Source organism: Brachyistius frenatus, unplaced genomic scaffold (genome assembly GCF_029030835.1).
Source record: "Brachyistius frenatus isolate BFR_SWC_R1_liver_20210118 unplaced genomic scaffold, ASM2903083v1 Contig_271, whole genome shotgun sequence".
Taxonomy (NCBI): Eukaryota; Metazoa; Chordata; class Actinopteri; family Embiotocidae; genus Brachyistius; species Brachyistius frenatus.
In genome coordinates, this window is record NW_027210870.1 from 317,760 (window position 1) to 338,350 (window position 20,591).

The 20,591-nt window shown below is 42.5% G+C and overlaps 2 protein-coding genes and 1 long non-coding RNA gene across 4 annotated transcripts; 1 reads left to right on the top strand and 2 right to left on the bottom strand.

Annotated features, from left to right (window-relative positions):
* The first annotated feature begins 2,176 nt into the window (after nt 1-2,176).
* On the top strand, nt 2,177-8,911 carry LOC138634676 (CDGSH iron-sulfur domain-containing protein 3, mitochondrial-like). Of its 2 annotated transcripts, XM_069721737.1 has the most exons (4): nt 3,536-3,626; nt 6,691-6,808; nt 8,057-8,173; nt 8,264-8,911. In XM_069721737.1, exons 2-4 carry the CDS (start codon nt 6,722-6,724, stop codon nt 8,447-8,449), a joined length of 390 nt encoding a protein of 129 aa, XP_069577838.1. In that variant the 5' UTR covers nt 3,536-3,626; nt 6,691-6,721; the 3' UTR covers nt 8,450-8,911. The 2 variants fall into 2 exon arrangements, with proteins under 2 accessions (XP_069577837.1, XP_069577838.1); XM_069721736.1 differs by lacking the exons at nt 6,691-6,808; nt 8,057-8,173; nt 8,264-8,911 and adding exons at nt 2,177-2,473; nt 5,174-5,590 and having other exon boundaries at nt 3,510-3,626.
* Nucleotides 8,912-9,384: 473 nt separating this feature from the next.
* Nucleotides 9,385-16,609, bottom strand: LOC138634674 (polycomb group RING finger protein 2-like). The gene is made up of 9 exons (XM_069721734.1): nt 16,293-16,609; nt 15,538-15,668; nt 13,894-13,990; nt 13,741-13,796; nt 13,503-13,632; nt 13,327-13,366; nt 13,118-13,216; nt 12,200-12,280; nt 9,385-10,699 (listed from the first exon to the last, which is right to left on the bottom strand). The coding sequence occupies exons 2-9, from the start codon at nt 15,653-15,655 to the stop codon at nt 10,325-10,327; spliced, it is 996 nt and encodes a 331-aa protein (XP_069577835.1). The 5' UTR covers nt 15,656-15,668; nt 16,293-16,609; the 3' UTR covers nt 9,385-10,324.
* Nucleotides 16,610-17,639: 1,030 nt separating this feature from the next.
* Nucleotides 17,640-20,257, bottom strand: LOC138634677 (uncharacterized). Its single transcript, XR_011312010.1, has 2 exons — nt 20,080-20,257; nt 17,640-18,117 (listed from the first exon to the last, which is right to left on the bottom strand). It is a non-coding gene; the product is annotated as an uncharacterized lncRNA (long non-coding RNA).
* Nucleotides 20,258-20,591: the final 334 nt, after the last annotated feature.

Here is a 20,591-nt window from a genome sequence, read left to right on the forward strand (position 1 = left end):
GAAAAACGAATCGCTCCTCTTATTCCTTTTTTTTTTTTTTTCCCTTAACGTGGCGCTGATACTCGGTCGTAGAAAGAAACTCCAAGCGGCTCACTCGTCGGTGATAAATACTGTAGCAACGACAAGAGGAGAATGTTGATGAAGTTGATAAAGACATGAGCCAATGCGTGACTCCAAAGCGGGAGCTCTGCGATGTACCAAGTGTGATTTTGTTTTTGTTTTTGTTTGTTTTTTCCTCTCAGCGTTGACAAAGTTCGGATCGGACCTGAGCGGTTCGAAGGATTTCTGAAGTGGTTTCTTTCTCATGTTGCACTGGGGCGCTTCGAGCCCAACTGTAAATCTTTTTGTTTTTGTTTTTGTTTTTTTAGTACCTTTTTTTTGTTTTTTTAAAGATTTTGTTGGAATACGAGTTGTATACTTTAATATGTTTGTGTAAGGACACATTCATTCCTTTAAGCTTTGAAGTTTGGGTAACCAAGATAATCCATGTTATGAATGTCGTACTGTGTATCTTTTATGTGTTGCAACGTTTAAGCACCTGGCTCTGAACGAGGTTCGGCGGAGAGCGAGTTAACTATCGGGATATGAATTGCATGATATGCAGTGACGTCTCTCAAATGTATTGCTAAATACCAAGTAATAACTATGCATAATTTTAAATGCATTGTTCCCTGACAAGAAAAGGAAAAGAAATTAAATGACGTGAGCACTGAATTTTAAAAAGGACAAGCACGTTGTCGTTGTACAGTGTATTTGTTTGAGAGAATTGATTGAAACAAATTTGACGATATTCAGATTAAAAGCCCTGTAAAGTATTTTGATATTTTTGTGTGTAAAATTAAAAGGATGGATTAAGACGACTTTTTTTTTGTCAATAAATGTATTTTACCGAGTCGTTTTACATTTTCTCTGGTTGATGAATCACTTGACTGTCGATACTCTCCGCGTTATGTAGAAAGCAGCCGGTCATTGCAGGTAAAAGTGCTAAAGAGTTTAACTTTATAGGTAATAATATAACAGCTACTAATACCTCTGACGAACATCGTGTTTTCCAGAATCTGATACAGATGTCTTCAGCGAGTCGGAAAACTGAACGTGGGATTTAAAAGCTGCGAGTCGGGTTTTAATTTCGGCCAAGTTTGGAAAACAAAACGGTTCCAACACATCTGACAATAATTCAGTTCTCAAATCACAAACACAACACGTGCTCACCGAGGTGCTGCAGAACACGATTAAAACGCACTCGATCGGGCAAATGCACCACAAATTAGGCGATAAAAACATATTAAGGACAAATATGAATCTTTTACTTTTAGGTGTAAGTGCAACCGTTTAAAGAAATTGAAAAACAATAATAAGACCAAAAAACACCCGAAGTAAAAAAAAAATCGGGTCTTACGAGAATAAATGTTTTTTTTTATATGTCCATTCGTTTTTTTTTCCATCTCGAGTGTTTGTGTGATTCGGCCACCCACCTCACTCATCAGCTCTCGCCCTCGTTAAGACTTCACAAGCAGTAAATTGGGGTTTTATTAACAACCGATTCGTATGGTTATGATGTAATTTATTGTCGGTTATACTCTATTAATAAAACTAATTTTATATTGTAACAAATTCCCTTTTGGTTTATGATTTATGGGAAGCGTACCTCAGTTTTAGAAATGTAAACAAATTCAAAATGGATTTCTTTTAAATCCTGCAGTCGTGTCGCCACGGCAACATGATACTTCCTATTTCCGGTAAAAGTTTCTATCTGTGCACACGAGTGAAAACTTTCAACGGGACATTTTTCAAAATGCCCAAAGCCCATATTTAGGCAGCGTGTAGGTGAGTGATGACCATCTTTATCCCCAATATTATAGTTATTAGAACTCATAATTTTAAAAATAATCAATATTCTTTGGGTTTTTTTTTTTTATGAGGCAAGATTTATAAAGGGTAATACAACAAATTGGGTTATTAACAATACTGATATTAAGACCATTAGTATGTGTTAATGAATGGACATTTATAAGTAAATAAATACCAAATTTCTTCTTATAAATGACCTGAGAATAACTAAATGGTTCATTACCTGCCAATAAAGTCACCTTTTTACTACATGTACACTTTCATTAAAGGTGTAATTATTCCTTTAAATGTTCTGGAGGAGGAGGAGGAGGAGGAGGAGGGGCGTCCCCAGAAGGAGTGTCCTCGGCGCGGTGAGCTGTTCGCCGTCCTTTCGTTTCCATGTCGTAACTTTTTCCTGGAGTGAGTCTCAGGTTTTGTGAGTCTCAGGTTTTGTGAAGCAGCCGCGCGCGATCATCACTTGGAAAAGTCGCTCTCGTGCGTGCGGGAAGAAGCCACGTCACGACCCGGTCCACGTGCGCCCTGCGGGACGATGAACACTTCCAGGTTTCTTGTCGCAGTGCGGAGACGATGCGCGCTGAACTTCAGCCGACCTCAGCTGCTCCTGCTCGCTTCCTCCCCCGGGGTGAGTCAGTCCCGCATGTTTGTTTTGTTTTGTTTTTTTGAACTGTTTAATATATTATAATGTGTTGTCTTACTGCTTTTTCCTGTTGCAGCAGATTTTTTTAAAGTACATGGCAAGAAATAGATATCGGAGGCTGCCGTTGTTTTTTTTTCTGTCTGTCTTTGTTTTTCTGTTTAAACAAACTACCCGGCACACCCTCCATTCACCTTTAGCACCGATGTGTTCAAATAATCAGATAAGTCTGTCATAAAACTGGGGCCTACGTCAACCTGCGGCTGCAGCCGGAGGTGGAGTGTTTTTGGGGTTTACGCGCAAACGTTCACTTGGTTCCAATGGTGAGCTGATTAGATGTTGGGGGTCAAAGGTCGTGGTTCCCTGTGTCCTCATCAGTCTGGTGTCGGCCTTTTTTTTTTTTTTTTTTTTTTTTTTTTGTGAACACAATATCTCGGGAACGCCTCGAGGGACTTTACTCGAATTTGGCACAAACGTTCACTAAGTCGGAAGGTTGGACTAATTCGATGCTAGAGGTCAAAGGTCACCGTGACCTCACGTCCCATTATTGTAAACACAATATCTCGGGGAAACGCTTTGAGGCGCTTTCTTCACATGTGGCACAAACGTTCACTTGGTCCCAATGGAGTAACTGGTTAGATTTTGGGGGTCAGAGGTCAAGGTAACTGTGAACCCACATTTGTCCCGATTCTAGTGAACACAAGATCGCAAGAACACCTGGAGGGACTTTCTTCAAATGTGGCCCAAACATTCACTCGGTCTAAAAGGAGGAACTGATTCGATTTTGGCCGATCACGCGTCAAAGATCCCTGCGTTCTTGTGAACAAAATATCTTAAGAACACCTTGAGCGGGTTCTCTTCAAATTTGGGACAAGTGTTCACTTGGTCCCAAGTATGATCTTATCTGGACCTCACAAAACACCGCTGCGGCCAGAACTCCGGGAGTCATGCGATGCAGCTCCATCACGAAGCCTGGAAGTGTAAATATTTTGTATGCGGTGTAACAGTGAATCGCGTCCTCCAGGTACGGTGCCGTCTACAGTCCACGCAGCCCATCCCCGCGGCCCGGCTGCCCTTCAGAGTGAAGCTGACTGCTGGGAAAAGCTACGCTTGGTGTGCTTGTGGTCATAGCAAGAAACAGGTGAGTGTGTGTGTGCGTGTGTGCGTGTGCGTGTGTGTGTGTGTGTGTGTGTGTGTGTGTGTGTGTGTGTGTGTGTGTGTGTGTTGTGGCAGAGCTCGGGTTTCAGACACACCTGGACTGGAGGACACCTGTTGTAAAGCAGGAGGCCGGTCATTCGGCTTCGGCTCATTTACTGCTGTTTACATTCCCACCAGTTTGAAAGGCTGCCGATGGAGACAAACTGCAGCGCCGGGAAACCAATGAGAAGTCTTTGAATTTAGCGCAGACACACGACCACACAGCGAAGGAGTGTTGTTGTTTTTTGTGTGTGACTTATTGATGTCACAGCAGGAAAACCACTCCGTCCACCTGAAGCCTTGAAAGTGTGATAAAACGAGCATACCTCTGATTAGTGCTATTTATTACCATGAGTAATGTTTAAAGGTCGTTAATAGAGTCGATCCTGTTCCAGGTAGATTATCAGTCACAGTATAAAAACAGTAAACTTACATATTATGTGTCCATAACTAAAAACATTTACACGTAGTGATTCGGGGCTGATCTTCAAGGCAGCTGCAGAGTATCTAAAAAAAAAAAAAACGTGGTTTCTACAGAGCTTATAGCTGCTGCACTTCATTTGTGCACAATGACATTACCACAAACGAGAATTTATGATACGTCTGAGGAGAAGGGATTTAAAGGGCCGCTGCGTTGAGTGATTTTAAAGTTGATAAACTGGGTGTGTTGTGCAAAGTTCAGACCAAGTGTAGTTTTGAATTTGGAAAATAGTATTATTTATAAAACTAGTCTTCACGGATATTAACGGTTGCATCGTAAAGATGTTTTACACATTGTAGTGTTTTATAAGTGTAAAGAAAAAGGACTTAATAAGGTTGATCAAATGAGAATAATCCACTTATGTCACTGATTTTAACATTTTAACGGATAATTCTGTTTTATTTCAACCTGCTGTATTAATTTCCTTTATTTGTTGTAGCTCTGTGGGTCGTGCAAACTTTGCAACCTGAAGCATTTAAAAAAAAAAAATCTGTTTTATGTTTTTCCTTCAAGTGAGACTAAAAGTAAACGCAGAAGTTTGCCTCCTGAAACGGCCTTTTTTTTTATTTATTTTTTTTAGTTCGTTTACATGTGCGAGTTTGACTTTTTGTGAAACTCAAAACAGCTCAATACTGTTTAGCAGTGATTCCCAAACTGTGGTCTGTGTACCACTTGTGGTACGCGAGGCTCCACCTGGTGGTCTGCAAGATCCTTGAACTGAAACAGTTGAACTCCAACTGGCCCAAATCCCCCCAAAAAACTCATTTAATTTCATTACATAGTACAGGCAGTTGTTACGTACATCACTACGATGATGTAAGAATCAGTTGTTAGTCATTTAAATACTTTAGAAATAAGATTTGCCTGTGAAAACTTAGCCAGAGACAAAAGTCCACACCATTATAGTATTAGGCAGTAAAAAAAAACTAAAAACAAAAAAAAACTTGAGATGCATCTGATCAGAAGATTTACTATCTGTGTCCTGACCCTTTATTTTTACTCTCCGACAGCCTTTCTGTGACGGAGCTCACAGGTCGAAATCCCCGAGCATCTCCCCTCTCCGCTTCACCCCCGACAGAGACAGCACCGTCATGCTGTGCGCCTGCAAGCAAACCAAAAACGCTCCGTACTGCGACGGCTCGCACTTTAAGGTCATTTTCCAGGACGCGGTGAAGTCGGTGAAAGGCCTCTTTAGATGAAAAAAAAAACAGGAAAATTATCTTTATTTTAACTCGTCAGAATCCTGTTGTTGAAAATCTTTATTTTATTTATTTTTTTATATTAAAACTGAATGATTTACTGCAGCCTGTCTGTGTCAGGAGATCAGTTGATGTTTAGTCCGTATGAATTACAGTGTTTTTAAATCATGGTTTGCAGAATACGTTCTCAGACTGATGTAAAACCATTAAAACGCTTTAAAAACGTTGTTTTCCCGGTGACGGATGAGTTTTTGTTGACACGAAACACCTGAAGCTTCCGACTGACCGGAGATTAGAAAAAAACCTCAAAACCCTCAAGACGCCTCAGAAGGTCCCGGAAGAACTCGGTGTTGACAGTCTGACTCTGGGGGAACGAATTCACGGTTGCACAACCACCGCCAACGTCACAAGAAAACCCACCCGGCGTCTCCTGAACCTGAAGCACTTTCTTCGGTCTCGGACGGTGAAGCTCCGCCCCCTCTTGAAACCTGAACGTCACTCAGAACAACCTCGCCCGGCTCGTCGCTTCGTCGCCGTAGACTTTCCGAAGCATTTCAAGGCTCTCTGTTGACCATTTCCAGAGTTTGACCCAAAATCCGATAGACTAAAATAGAAGTTGAGATGTAAATATGTATGCGCGTCCAATTCAGCTTAATCTTGCGTAGTTTAATTTTTTTAAGTATTTTCTGACTAGTTTGAACAAATTGAAATAAAACTACTCAGTCCATGAATTCATTTCATGCTCTACGCTTTCAATTGTTGTCCACTTGGGTTGAAATCACACTGCACTCCCAGATATTTTAACATTTTCATCTACTTCTGCAGAAATCTAATAATTTTTACATTTAAAAAAAAAATTTTATTGTTACCATTATTTAATATTTTGTGTGGATTATCATCCTAAAATTTAAAAAGTGTTTTTTTTTTCCTGCATCTTAAATTTAACCCATACAGACTTAGAAGTATGCAAAAAAAAAAAAAAGTATACAAAACATCACTTATTAGTGAATTATTAGTTTTGTATATTTATTGATGTCGTCATTTTTATTGGGCTAATTATTGAGTTTGAATTCCGCCTCCTGATTGGTCCGCCTGCTAACACGTGACTCATCCGGAAGCGATTTCCCTGATCACGGCGGTCAGTCGCCAGGTTGTGAAACCTTCCGCCGTCTCTCGGAGCTTTTTCTTTCGCTTTTCTTTCTCCGTTTCATTGACTTCACTCTTCCTTTTTCACTTCCTGCACCTGCGGCGTCAACTTTTTTTTTTTTTTGGGTCACGTCTCGCTGAGTCGCGCTCGTTTGTTTGTTTGTTGTTGTTGTTGTTGTCAGCGGCGGCACGTGAGCAGCTGTCAGCGTGACCATGAACAGGTTGGTAAACAAACTGGACCTGAAGTGGGTCCGTTTCACCTTCAGACCACCTTGGAGTCCAGCTACGGCAGCCGCAAAGGTAAACTGACTTCTGCGAGCCTCTGCGATTAAATATGACGCAAAAATAATTGAAATGTACTCTGGATTTATATTATTATGTAACCAAAACATAGAAATACAGGGAGTCTGAATATTTGAAACAATAACTGCAATATCAATAAGATTATATCCCCTGAGATTTAGCCTATCGTTGGTTTTAAATTGGGACTCGAACCAATGTGGTGTAGATGGAAAAAAGAAACAGTGAAATGTCCCTTTTATGCATTTTTCACAAATGGAAAAACGTTTCACAAGTCAGAAATCTAGTCCAAATAATTTTTAGCCCCTCTATGATAATGTAGTCCGGGTTTGACCAGTCCAAGTATAGCGGTTTTTAGATCTGAACCAGGTCTAATGTGGTCTAGATGGAGGGGGAAAAAAACAGTGAAATGATCCTTTAATTTGCTTTTTTTTTTTTTTTTTTTTCCCCACAAATATAACAAAAGTTTCACAAATTAGAAACTGTGTTTTTACAGAATTTGTAGTCTCTCTGTGATAATCTACTCCAGGTTTGACCTGTCTTAAGTATTGTGGTTTCACATCTGTACCAGGTTGAATGTGGACTAAATGTGAGAAAAGAAACTGAAATATCCCTTTTTTGATTTTTTTTTTTTTTTTTTTCCCCAAACAAAATAAAAATTTGACACGTTTTGAAGTGTGTTTCAGACCGTACGAAGGCTTCATCTAAAAATGTTTAACGCTTTTATGGCACAATGACTTTCCCTTAACGGTTCCCTTCAGTGACTTCAGTGCAGCAAAATTGTAAAAAGTTTCCAGCTACATCATCCAAAATTTAATATCTAAATGATGCGATGATGGCTGTAGTTGTTTTTCAGATTTAAAAAAAAAAAAACATACAGATGAAAGAAAACAAAGATGATTATGATGATGGCTAACGCCACCTAGTGTGAAACAGGACACCACTCGGCTCATCATTGATCGACATCACTCATCAGTGACCTTGAAACTGAAGCAGCTGGATGTCACTCAGACATCGTTATTGATATTATTTACACCCGTGTGTTTTTCATGTCATCGTTAAATCTGAACCCATCTTCACCCGGAAAAAACCCCGACGATGTCGGTCAGTCTTTAAGAGGAGACTAAATAACAGAAAACAGTTGTTTTTTTTAACATTTTTATTTTGGCGTAATAAGAGTCCATATTAGACGGCAGGAACGTCATCGTACAGCCGCTGACAATTAAAGGACTCTTCCGCTGTTTTCAGGCCGGGCTGTCCACTCTTCCTCCCGACCCGGTCGTCCCGTCCAAGAAGCCGTTCAAAGCGGAGCTGGTTGGTGGGAAGCGTTACTCGTGGTGCGCCTGCGGACACAGCAAGAAACAGGTAAATATAAAAAAAAATTTAAACATCTCTCAGTGTGAATACAAAGTAGAAACACTTCTCTGATTTCATGTGTGTGTGTCGTCTCTCAAGCCTTTCTGCGACGGAGCCCATAAAACCAAAGCCTCCGGTCTGTCGCCGCTGCGCTTCGTTCCGGAGAAGGACGCCGCCGCCTGGCTGTGCGGATGCAAACACACCGGCAACCCGCCTTACTGCGACGGCACGCACAAGCAGGACTTCATCGCGTCCGCGCCGCTGCACGAACCGACGGAGTCCTGAACGAGGACGTAAGAGGCACAAAACACCCCGTCGGATCAAAACGCAAAAACACGACCCGACTGCGACGCGGGTCTCCGAATCTCGGCTCCCGGCGCTGTTTTTCGTCCGCGAGATTCGGACGACGGAGGAGATGAGCGTTACCACCAGAGAGATCTTTACGTGTCGTCTATACTGGGGAAACGGTCCCTTTTAATAGTTACGTCTTTTTGCACATAAACAGGCAGAAAGTCAACAGAAGAAGAAACTAAAGACGGGATTTCATTGTATTTTTGTGTACGAACGACGTTTAATTTTTACATGGAGAATGTCACGTCGTCTTCCCCTTTCATTTTTGGGAGGTGTGGGTGTGTGTATTTATGCTTTTGTCACTTTAAGTTAAGAAATAAATAGTTTATGCACCAGGTAGGTTGATCTGTCTGCAACAATGCTATAAAATAATAAAATGGGAAAAAAAAAAAAAAAGGGGGTATTTAAACTGGAAAATCTGTTTAAAAGAACAGTAACGCCACAACAGTTTGTCTTCATAACTTGGATAACGTCTGAGGAAAATGTTGATCCTCCCAACGGCCTCATCATTTCCTGTTGGCTTGCTAAAGTGTCAAGACTCTGTGGCATCTGGATGCCAGTCATGTTGCTGTTGCCGAGCAACGGTGTTGACCATTTGAACACCGAGCACACGGCGCACACGACCTCCCATGTCGTAACCACGAGCTCGCGAGTTCCAGTCGAACGCAGCCCGTTTGTCCCGCCCCGATTAGTTTCACCTGTCCCTCGTTGTGCTTCCCTCCCCGGTGTATTTAGTCCACGCTGTTCTTCCCCTCTTCGTCAGTTTGTCTCAAGTTACCGGTCTGTTGCCGCGTCGGCCGCGACACTAATCTGTAAACGGAACCGCCTCATCTCACACTCACGTACAATCATAAACAAGGACGCTCGGGTCAGAAAAACCTAGTAAGTAAACATTTTATTGACCTAAAAACATGCACATATGGCTGATTTAAAAAAAAAAAAAAAAAAAAAAGAAAGAAATAGCATCAGTTTTTGTCAAAAAAAAGTAACAAAAAGGAATGTTGAAATTTCTGGAACTACGACATACATGGCCAAATATTCAAATCCCTTTTTGAGCTCTGGGAACATGGCGGTAGTGCTTCTGTAAATATAAATGCTTCTTCCGGGTGGTTTGGTTTGTGTGACGGGACCTGAACAAAGTGCATCGACAGTCGTTAAAATAAAAACGTACATGTTAAACCTGATGAGCCGTTTGCTTATACTGGACACTTATACAGCAGTTATTAACATGACTGTTTAAAGGCAATGATTAGCTTTTTCTTTTTCTTCTTGTTCTTTTTTTTTTTCTTTTCTTTTCTTTTTCAGTCCTTTACATCCATCCTTGCGCGGCGAAACGCCTCTCTGCGTTTTTCAAATGGAAGCCAAATCAAAGTGAATGGAAATGAAAACAGACCCACTGCATATACAATACAAAACGATTACAATATCTTGTATAAAAGATAAGTTTATACATATGTATGCACACATGCTCACATTTGATACATACTGTACAGTCTGTATGTGTGCACTGTTCTAGTCTAACACACATAAACACACACGCACGCACACGCACACATACATACGAGTGTCTATTTGGCTGCACGTCTCAGTCTTTCCTGCTGAAAGATTTCAGTAATCTTCCTCGTGGTCGTCCAGAAGGATGCGCGCTCGTCCTTTTTTTTTTTTTTTTTTTTTTTTTCCTTCTTCTTCTTTTTCCTTTTTCTTTTTTCTGTAGTTGTTGTTGTTGTTGTTGTTGTTGTCCTCTGTAGAAACAAAACGAGGGAGCAATTCAAACACTGTCCTCCCCCGCCCCGCGCCCGCGCGCGCACGTTAGGTCGTCGGAGGCATGCCGCTTTTGTCGCCCCCCCTCGCCTCCTCCTTGCCGGCGCCGGAGCCCGTGCCGTTCACAGTCACCTTGCGAGCGCCCGGTTTGGAGGCGAGGGCGTGTCGCTGAGCGTTGCCGGGCGCGGCGGTACCGTTGGCGCTTTGGATGGCGGCGGGGAGGTTGTGGGACGCGGGGCTGGACTGCGAGGAGGCGCGGGGCAGCTGGGCCGCGGCGGGACTGTGGACTTTGTCGCTCTGAGAGTCGCTCTCCGACGTCGGGCTGGTGTTGACGCCGTCCGAGTGGCCCTGGGCGGCGGACTGGGACGGCCTCCGGCGTTTCCGGGTGGGTTTGACCAGATACTGCAGCGGTATGGGTCCGGTCTGCGCACAAAAGAGTTACACAGCACGTCAACAGGAGGGAAAAAAAAAAACGGAAAAACCAACAACGACCCCGGAGGCAGATTGTTACGAGGTGCAATCAAAAAGTCCGGAGACCGTGACTGTTGAACGCAGCGCAGTGATGCACACGGAGCAGGAGGAAGCAACGACCTTCCTGAGTAACGATTCTAAGTCTTGATCAGCGTCAGCACCCGAGTTATTTATAGTGTTTTTTGTTTTTTTTTGTGACCACTGGTGCGTCAACATTTGTGATTTCACCTGAAACTGAAACAGAGAAAACATCAGATTTTGTGTCAAACTCTGGAAATCGTCAACAGAGAACCTTGAAATGCTTCAGAAGGTCTACGGCACCGTGGAGTCTGTGCAACCGTGAATTCGTCCCCCGGAGTCAAGACTGTCAACGACGAGTTCTACCGGGACCTTCTGAAGGTCTCGGGTCAGTCTGGGTTTTGTGCTTCCCGTTTAAATTTTTAAATCACTCCCCATTTTGTGTTCCTCTTCTTTCACTTCCTGTCTTTTGTGTGATTGCTGGCCCCGCCCTGATCGGTTTCATCTGTCCCTCGTTGTCCTTCCCTCCCTGCTGTATTTTCAGTCCGTGTGCTCTTCTTCCCTCTTGGCGAGTTTGTTTTGTTACCTTTTTTGAAACTCACTCACTGGACTTGGTTTCTGTTCCCCAAAAGTTTGACACGAAATCTGAGATTTCTCTGCTCCAGTTTCAGGTCCACGGGGGAAATCATAAATGTTCACGTACCAGCGGTCAGTTTCTCGCTTTTTATCGCTGCGGAGGAGCTCCGGTGCCAAATTGCAGACGGTGCTTGGACACGGTAGAGCGTACCAAGCGTGGCAGGACCTCCGGGAGAAGTTAACTGCTGCACGTCGGCCGGGTCTCAATCAGGTACGATTTTTGGTTATTATTGGCAGAGTCTCTGAACTTTTTGATCGTATCTCGTTCTGCTGCAAAAAATTCTCACAAGGGAAATGCGTGTTCGTCCGAGGCTGAAAACAGTCCCCAACAAACACAACAAAAACAACAGCTGTTTGAAGCCTTTTTTTTTTTTTTAATTTTAAAATGTACCTATACTATGTGAACTGTTGTCTTAAGTTTTATGGCTTCAGTAGGAACCACTGGACTTGAAGCTTGAAGGCATCAGTCAGGTTTCACTGGATTTATTGACAATTGTCGATCGCAGTTGTTGTTCCGTTCTGTTCGCAACTCACAAATAGGGAGTTTGATATTAGCAGGAACTGTACAGACAGAGTTAAATCTTCTCACCAGACAGCAAACTTGACAAAAGTCGTCATGATGAAGAACCAAACTGGTGATCCACTCCGTTTTAATAAAAATCTTTCTTTTAAAAAGAGGATTTTCCTTTTCCTTCCCGGCAGCCGCTGTTTTTTTTTATTTCACACCAGTTTCTGATGCAAATCAACTTGTGAAGACTGTTTAAGTCAAAAGAAATGGAGAAAAAAAATGTCACTCACTCGTCTCCACTCGTAGAAGTAGGCGATGTCCATTAGTGTGTAGTAATCCTTCAGGGGTTCATCTCCGTACAACACCTCCACCTGCAAACAGTCCAAAAAAAAAAAAAAACCCCAACATTTAAACACAGAGTGACGGCGGGAAAAATCTCCATCTGACAGGTCAGGACTTGAAACCAGAGAGGCTCGTAATCATATTCTTCTGTTGCAAATGTGTCACACCAACATTAATGACCATAATAAAACCGTTCTGGCGAAAAGTACCTCTACAAACGAACATCAACATTACGACACGAAAGAAAGCCTCCGTTTTAAAACCGTCTCAATAGACTCAAGTGTCCCTTCTTTTTTCTTTTCTTCTTTTTTAAAGTTTGCGGTTTCCGTCCAAACAGATTTTATCCTGCTGCGTTGGCTGGGAAAATGTAAACAACTCATTAATCTGCTCTGAACATCTCAAAGCTGTTTTTTTTTTGACTGCCAACAAATTTTAAGATCTTTTTTTTTCTTTTTTCGTAGTAGACGTTTGGCTCACGACGGCGGGAACGGTCCAGATGTGATCAATCTAATTAATCAGAATGATTCTGTTCCAGATCACCGCCACGGACACTTCATGATGCACAGCCACTTTTTTAAAGTGATAGCAGCACCTTTTACACTCTCCCTGCTCCGACCCGACAAACTGTCGGCCGTTAAAAGGTTTTAAACAAGTTGATGGATTTACAGCAGAAGTAACTGATTTTATCGGGGCGGCTAAAAGCCCGGATTAAAAATAAAACGTCAGCCCGAGTTTGACACGATTTTTTTTTTTTTTTGGTATTTATTTTGAACCTGCCTAGTTTGACAGATAAGTGACAACGAGGTATTTATGTCACGGAGCCTGAAACCGTGACGCATGCGAGGCTGCAGCGCGTCCGTAGTTACCCGGTAGTTGTTGGGGATATCCATCTTGCTCCGGAGGAACTTTGCTAAATGCATGACGGACATGGCTGCCGGGCACTGCAGGAAGCGTTTACCGTTGGTCTGAGAACGAAGAAGAAGAAGAAGAAGAAGAAGAAGGGGAATAAACCCAGGATCAGGACCAGAAAGAAACGCGGTAAATCGGTGGACGTTTGTTTTCTACTCCGCTTTACCTTGTCTCCTTCCAGCTCCGAGTGCTGCCTCTCATTGTTTCTGCGGGAGAATATCAAATACAAAAATGATGAACGGCTCTTCTGAGAATATTCACACTCGGCAGGTCTGAGATTTTAAACTTCTCTCTCCCGGTTTTTAAGTTTTTCCAGCAAGCGCTCAGGTGCGGCCGACTCACTTGTTCCTCTCGTAGAACTGTATGGACAGACTGATGATCTCGTCCTCGGCGATGTTGAACGTCTCCACCACCTCGCCCGGCTCCAGCACGCGGTTCTCCGCGTAGAAGTCCCGCCTCCGTTTCATCTCATCTGGGGTTCAAGAACAGGAAACAAAAAACAAAAAACAAAACGGGGTTCACACAACGGGAAGCGACGAAACGCCGGCGGGAGAAGAGTCGAGACGATCCGCCGCCTCACCTTTAAACAAACCGGGGACGAGCTTATAAACGATGTCTTGTAGAGTTTTATCCGCTCTGGGGAAACAGAAAAAAAAAAAAAAGAGATTCCTTAGATGTTAGATATGAGACGCGGCGAAGCCAGACGTGCGTTGGATGTAACGGGTGCGTTTACCTGATGCTGAGCTGTGGACACGTCTTGTGGACCTGGACGTCACAGCGGGGACAGAACTTATTCGTCTCGAGGAAGGCAACGATGCAGGTTTTACAAACTGCACGAGGAGACAGGACGCAGATTCAGTCGGCAGGGTCACGAGTTTCAGTTATAATAAGACTATTAAATGTTATCCGTTACAATGAATCCATTTTATCAGAGGGGAAATAAAATCAAATGCACGAATTTAAAAGCAGGATTCTCTTCCGTCGCAGTTTGTTGGCTGTTTAACGATTTTGTATCCTGCTAGAATACAATAAAATCGATATTTTTTTTTTTTTTAACTGACATTAAACAACATTTCCAACTGAGCAGCAGAGCTCCCATAAAACAAAACAACAATAACAGTGCAAAGATAAATAAATGAACAAACATAAAAGTCGGCAAATTTATTACAAGCAGACACACGTTGCTTCGTATTCAACTGTGGTGTTGCACAATATTATGATCGAGGACAAATGACTTGATATTGAACGTAGCTGCAACTATTGATCTTTTTTTTTTTAAATTTTAGATTCATCTGCTGATTATTTTCTAAATTAACTGATGGTTTGTAAAAAAAAAATTCTGATAACAGAGAAATGTCCAGAATCGTTTCCTGTTTGCACACACACACACACACACACACACACACACACACGTCAGCCCGTCTGCCGTATTTTCCATCATTGTTATTTTGTAAGAACTTCCAAACATCCCTGGAATTTTTTTTTTTTTTTTTTTAATTTTTCTTGAATATTAAATCGATAAATTGACATTTTCCAGTCGTGTTTAAGAAGCATGTTTGTTACCGAACTGACAGACGAAGCCGAGACGTGGAAAAGTATGTTCTATAGGGGAGCTGTGGCTCGGACGGTAGAGCGGGTTGCACACCGATCGGAAGGTTGGTGGCTCGATCCCCGGCTCCTCCTGTCCACGTGCCTAAGTGTCCTTGAGCGAGACACTGAACCCTAAGTTGCTCCCGATGGTGTACCATCGGTGTGTGAATGGGAAAAACCATGTTAAAGTGCTTTGAGACCAAAAGGTGATAAAGCGCCATACAAGTACAGACCATTTACCATGAACTTGATGAACAACTGATTTTTTTTTTTTAAATATAAATTTATAGGTGGAGATTATTGATATGGTCGGCCTCTATTCTCTTTGTGTGTGTGTGTGTGTGTGTGCGCGTTTGGAGACAGCTGCTGAGGCCGACAGGCGAGACGGGACAAAGATGTGCAACATGCAGGTTCATTTTAAGTTTCGTTCGAGGTATAAATGATGCAGCTGCAGCTCTGCATGCAAATTCATTTAATGCAACACAACAATGTCTTTGTTATTATTTGTTCTTTTGAGTATGAAGACCTTAAATCGGATCCAAAAGATGCATCAGGAGCCTCTGCAGGCAGCACAATAATTCACATGACTGTTGTGCACATTTATGACCCGTGAAGAGCCCTCCTGCCTTCCTAGTCTTTAAATGAACCTGAAGCTGGACTTCCTGTCTGACTCCACGTCCATCTCACCTTCCTACAAACACAACGGGATCCAGCAGCATCATGTTCACGTGCGAGGTCTAATACACACCGGAGAGCATGCATGCATGGAGGGACGTGAGGGACTTACAGGAGTGCAGGCACTCTACAATGGTGGTGGCATCGATCAGGTAGCCGGCGCACAGTGGGCAGGTGAGGTGTGGATTCAGATCTGTGATCTTGATCCGGTTCGGCTGCATTTTATCCATTTGGACTGCAGATCTGCAGAAGAAACACACGGCACGAGGTTTTTTTTTTTTTTTTTTTTTTTTTTTTTTTTAATAAACAGTACGGAGCAGCAGCAGATGGATGTGTGCATAATGCTGGTCGGGACTGTGAGCGTCTCCCATATTGACAATGAGTGCTGCTCTCAGACAATGTCTGCAGCTCGTCCTTGGGACAGCAGCCCCGTGAAACCACAACAAACGGCGGCGGAGCCCAAAGAAAGCGGCTCTGACTCCCGTTTAAACCGTCTGAGAGCAGCAGCATGCAGCCGGAGGAGGCTCCAGCAGCCCCAACACTCAATCGCCCCTGTGTGGCCTCATCTCGTGCGGCGGCTCCGCTCCTCGAGCCGCGGACCAACAAAGAGCGGCTCCATTTCTCCGGAGCACCGCGGCCCGAGCGAGCGGCACGGCCGAGCTCACCCGGAGAGAGCCCGGACACCGAGGGGGCTGCAGAGCCGCACAAAAAATCACCCTGGTACACAAAGCAGCCATCTTAAATTCACTGACAGGGCTGCTGGATCAGGAGGCGAACAAGAGACTCAAATGTGACACCGTGCGCTTCGTGTGCGGTTCCGCAAACGGCGGCCGCAATAAAGAGCGACGAGCGGCGCTTCGTTCCTACCTGATCGCACATCAAAGTTCCCCTCTGCTCCCGGCCGCGAGCCGCACAAATTAGTGGGACTTGGGCAGAATTTGCAGCAGCGCCAGAAAATGGCTTTTTTCAGCCCCGTCAGAGGACTGCCCATTTTGGATCACGTGACATTATTTTGTCGCCTGGTTCTCGGGGCAAACAGGGTGTCCAATCCACCCAAGAGTCTGCAGGCCCTGATTCTCCGCGCGCAGGTTCGTCCCGTTCAGGCCGCGCGCCGATCCTCGTCTTTATTTCTCCCGTTATCGTTAATTTGTGTCCCGTCGGAGGCACGTGCCGCTCCGCCCTCCGGTTCGCTCAGACTCACCGTGAAGTATTCGGTCTGATTCACTGTCGAGAGGCCCCGCGGGCCTCCCCGTCCGGGGCCCGAGCCAAACGGTTGGCCCACAAACACACGTGAGGCTTAATTAGAAATAAGAAGGAATCAGTTTCGTTTTTATTTAATTTTTTTTTAATGTATAATAAAAATCACATTTCTCAAATGGAATTCTTAGAAGGAATAAATATAACGACAAATCCCAAGGTGTTTATTTGATGAATAAATATACAAATGGCTCATAAATGCTTAACGGTTTTAAATGAAAGTCGAATTTTTGTTACTTTCAGGTAAAGTTCAAATGTTCTTACAAAAATTAAGCAAAATGCAAATAATATTATTTCTGTAATTCTATAAGATTAGAAAAGAAATGAGAGATCTCTTCCTCTAAATAACGCCGTTAACAATAACAACAGAACCAGCAGGATTACAGAATAAAGATTAAAAAAAAAAAAAAGAATTGTTAAACAGTGTAAACTAACAAAGAGTCAGCAGGTGTTTTTAAAAACAGAAAACTTCCAAACTTTCTTTCCAAATTTGTTTTAGGTGATAACAACTTTGGACTTCCATATTCATGACTAATGTGAACAGATTTGATTGGACAAAGCATACTGATGCAGGGAATATATGAACTGTGTTTATGAACATGTAAAGATGTTTATATATTAAAAGAAAAAGAAAACTGCATTCTTCAGGGAGCCTTATTTCTGTCATCTTGGATCGTGAAGTCTTCACAGTGAGATCTTCTATAAATTTTTTAAAAAAAAACAGCAACTACAACAAAAACAAAAAGCAAATGGCAGAAATAGTATTAAACACTGCATCCTACATTTCCCACAATGCCGCTCACTAGCATCTGTTCACCAGACTGTCTCTGCCTGCAGGAAACCGTTTGTCTTTCAAAAATCCACATCTTCTGCAAACCTGCGGGTTGTTTTATACAAATTTGAATTCTTCAGGTTTCTTTTTCTCGACGTGACAAAAGCTCCTCAAAAACTACAAAATTCGGTTCAATGAAAATGTATTTGCAGAGCAAAATCACCACTGAACACGGTCTCACTACAATATGAGCATAAAGAACGAACGCATTAAAATGTCAAAGCAAAACAGTTAAAAAAAAACAAACAACATTAATATCTCCCTGGCAAGGAAATATTGAAATAAAAAAGTATACAACTAAAGGGGCCTATTGTTAGGATGGACAACCACCTTTAATTAGTACTGTTAAATATCAATATCAAGGAAATGTCCATGTTAAAGAAAACAATAAAAAAAAAAAAGAAGCATGGGGTCGTAGTGGCTGCATGAGGAGATGGTTTAAGTTCATTTTAGTCGGTTCTTATTGTAATCTTTATCAGAAAGGTTCCTTTTTAATCTTGATCTTGAAAGCAGAGGTCGCGTTGGCCTCCTGGAGCCAAACTAAGGAGCTGGTTCGACTGCAGAAGGTCCCGAACACTGAGGTCCCGTCCTCCGGCTCTCCTCCTGGAACCGTGAACGAGGTGCCGTGTGAGAGACTTCTGCTGGTTTGATTATCAAGAGATTCATAAGAGCAGAACTTTTAACAGGATGCCGATGTTGGGAGGCTCCAATAAGGGAACTAAGTTCCTTCTTGTCAACTCCCAGGAGACATTTGACTTCTGTGTTTGTCCCGCTTCTTGTTGTCTCATTTCGACGACCCGCCACAAGTTCTCTGTATCTGTGTCACTCTCCTACTTCGTTTACGGTCACCCTGTGTTTCCGCTTGTGTCTCTCGCTTTACCCACCAGAGGTCCTCGGTCTGTCTCCTTGTTCGGCCCCTTACCCGCCTCCTCACCCGCTCCCTGTTCACCTCTTAGTCCCAGCGGCATCAGCACACCCATCGACCCCAAATGTGGTTTTAACGTAGGTTTCCTCGCGGTTTTCGGACTTTGCTTTCCACCGTGCGTTTGTCCCTGTTGCCTGGGCTTTGTAGTCTTTAGTTTGTATGTAAAGTTCTTTTGTTTCTCCTCATTGTTGTGTCATTGTCATTTGTATTTAGGTTCTTTTCTCTGTGAACTGTGACAGTGTTCTCATGCTACACGTGATGAGCAACATAAAAGTTCATGTTTAAAATCAGCTGCGAGTCCTTTCAAAGTTGAGTCATTCTGTAATTATATTTTACCTTTATAATATTTTACTGGAGCACTTCTGAGCTACTGACTCTCCCTATACTTATATATCTCATATCTTTATATGTCTATCTATATATCTCTATATATTATTTTCTGAATCTCTAGATAGCGATCTATATATTTCTATATCTTTATGTTATTTTCTATATCTCTAGATGGCTATTTATATATCTCTTTATATCTAGCTATAGCCTATATCTCATATATCTATCTGTCTATTTATATATCTCTATATGTCTATATATAAATCTCTATATGTCCATATATATATATATATAAATAAATCACAATTTCTCTATATGTCCATATATATCTCGCTATATGTCTATCTATATATCTCTATATTTCTACATATAAACCTCTATCTATCTATCTATCTATCTATCTATCTATCTATCTATCTATCTATCTATCTATCTATCTATCTATCTATCTATCTATTTATATCTCTGTTATTCATTTGAACATATAGCTGTTAATGCATTCGTGTGTGAAACTATTTCCCAGATTTTGCACAATGTTGTTAAACTTGTGCCTGTGGTCTCCTGAGGGAAAAACACTGTGCCGTGAGACGTGTATCTTATCTCACATCTCAGTTATGCAAAGCGGTGACTTCAGGTGGGGTTTGATGGACATTGGTGTGACACTCTAATGCGACTCCTTATTGCCCGTATTTATTTTTGTATTAACATGGTGACAGGCAGAAGTGGGATCAGTGCTAATTTAATCAGAGCAGAAAAGCATGCAATATGTGAAACAATTTTATTATCCAAAATCTGAGAGGATATTATAAATATTACTCTCCACTACTGCCTGAAGTTGTGTACAAGGCTTTAAAGCAGAATTTATATCTTCATGTTGGTCAATAAAACCAACAAAAATGTAAACATAAAGTGAGTAAACAATTTTTTTTAATTTTTTTTTTGGCCTCAGTATTTCTGCAGTCCACCTGCGCACACCCTCGTCAAATGATCTCAAGGACAGATACAGGAGATCATTCCTGCCGACCGCAATAAGATTGTACAATAACTGTACAATAACTCACCTCTGGCAAAATCCATCACATAACAATAACACTGTTGACTGTGTTTCTTGGTTGTTTGTATATAATATTGTATATTGTATATACTGTGCATTTTATATTTTATATTTTATATTTTGTACTGCTATTTTACTACTATTTTATTGCTTTTCTATTATTCTATTATTATCTTATTGCTTCTGTATGCTGCTGTAGCGGGGGAAAAAAAAAAAAGTCCCCTCGGGGATTAATAAAGTAAAACTACCTACCTACCTAAATGTGGGAACCCCCTGCAGTTCCCCAGGCGGCCTGCTAGGGGGCACTGTTGACTGCGAAGTGCAGGTCCCGGACGCCATCTTGAGGAGACCCCGGGCGTAGCTCTTGGTCGGTGGCAGCTGACAACAATCAAGGAGGGTTCATCATGAGGGGATCACTCACACCGGAGTAAAAACAAACAACAACAACAACAACAACAAAAAACAAAACAAAACAAAACAAAAAAAAAAAGGTCGGCTCGTCACGGAGGGAGAAGGAAGGAAGGAGGCAGCCGGGGTCCGGCGACGGTTCTCCGCTCCCGTTCAAAAGCGACAGAGGCTGCGCGCTGTTGAAGCCCGATGGCCGGCTAGCTGCTCCGTGGGCTTCCACCAGCGGCCTGCTTTTATCGGGAGGAGGGAAGGGTGGTGACGGCGCACAATGCTCTGCCGCTGACTCCCGGTCATCCCCACCCGGAGAGACTCTCTGCGACGACGACGACGACGACGATGCGCTTATAAAGATTCTTCTCA

What these genes read in the sequence shown, in the direction of transcription:
- LOC138634676 (XM_069721736.1), top strand. Translation starts at nt 2,381, where the DNA reads ATGAACACTTCCAGGTTTCTTGTCGCAGTGCGGAGACGATGCGCGCTG. An exon ending in TGCTCGCTTCCTCCCCCGGG is followed by an intron (nt 2,474 to 3,509) that starts GTGAGTCAGTCC and finishes CGCGTCCTCCAG; the next exon opens with GTACGGTGCCGTCTACAGTC. An exon ending in GTGGTCATAGCAAGAAACAG is followed by an intron (nt 3,627 to 5,173) that starts GTGAGTGTGTGT and finishes ACTCTCCGACAG; the next exon opens with CCTTTCTGTGACGGAGCTCA.
- LOC138634674 (XM_069721734.1), bottom strand. Translation starts at nt 15,655, where the DNA reads ATGGATAAAATGCAGCCGAACCGGATCAAGATCACAGATCTGAATCCA. An exon ending in CGGAGCTGGAAGGAGACAAG is followed by an intron (nt 13,217 to 13,326) that starts GTAAAGCGGAGT and finishes CTTCGTTCTCAG; the next exon opens with ACCAACGGTAAACGCTTCCT. An exon ending in ACTTCTACGAGTGGAGACGA is followed by an intron (nt 10,700 to 12,199) that starts GTGAGTGACATT and finishes TTTTGTGCGCAG; the next exon opens with ACCGGACCCATACCGCTGCA.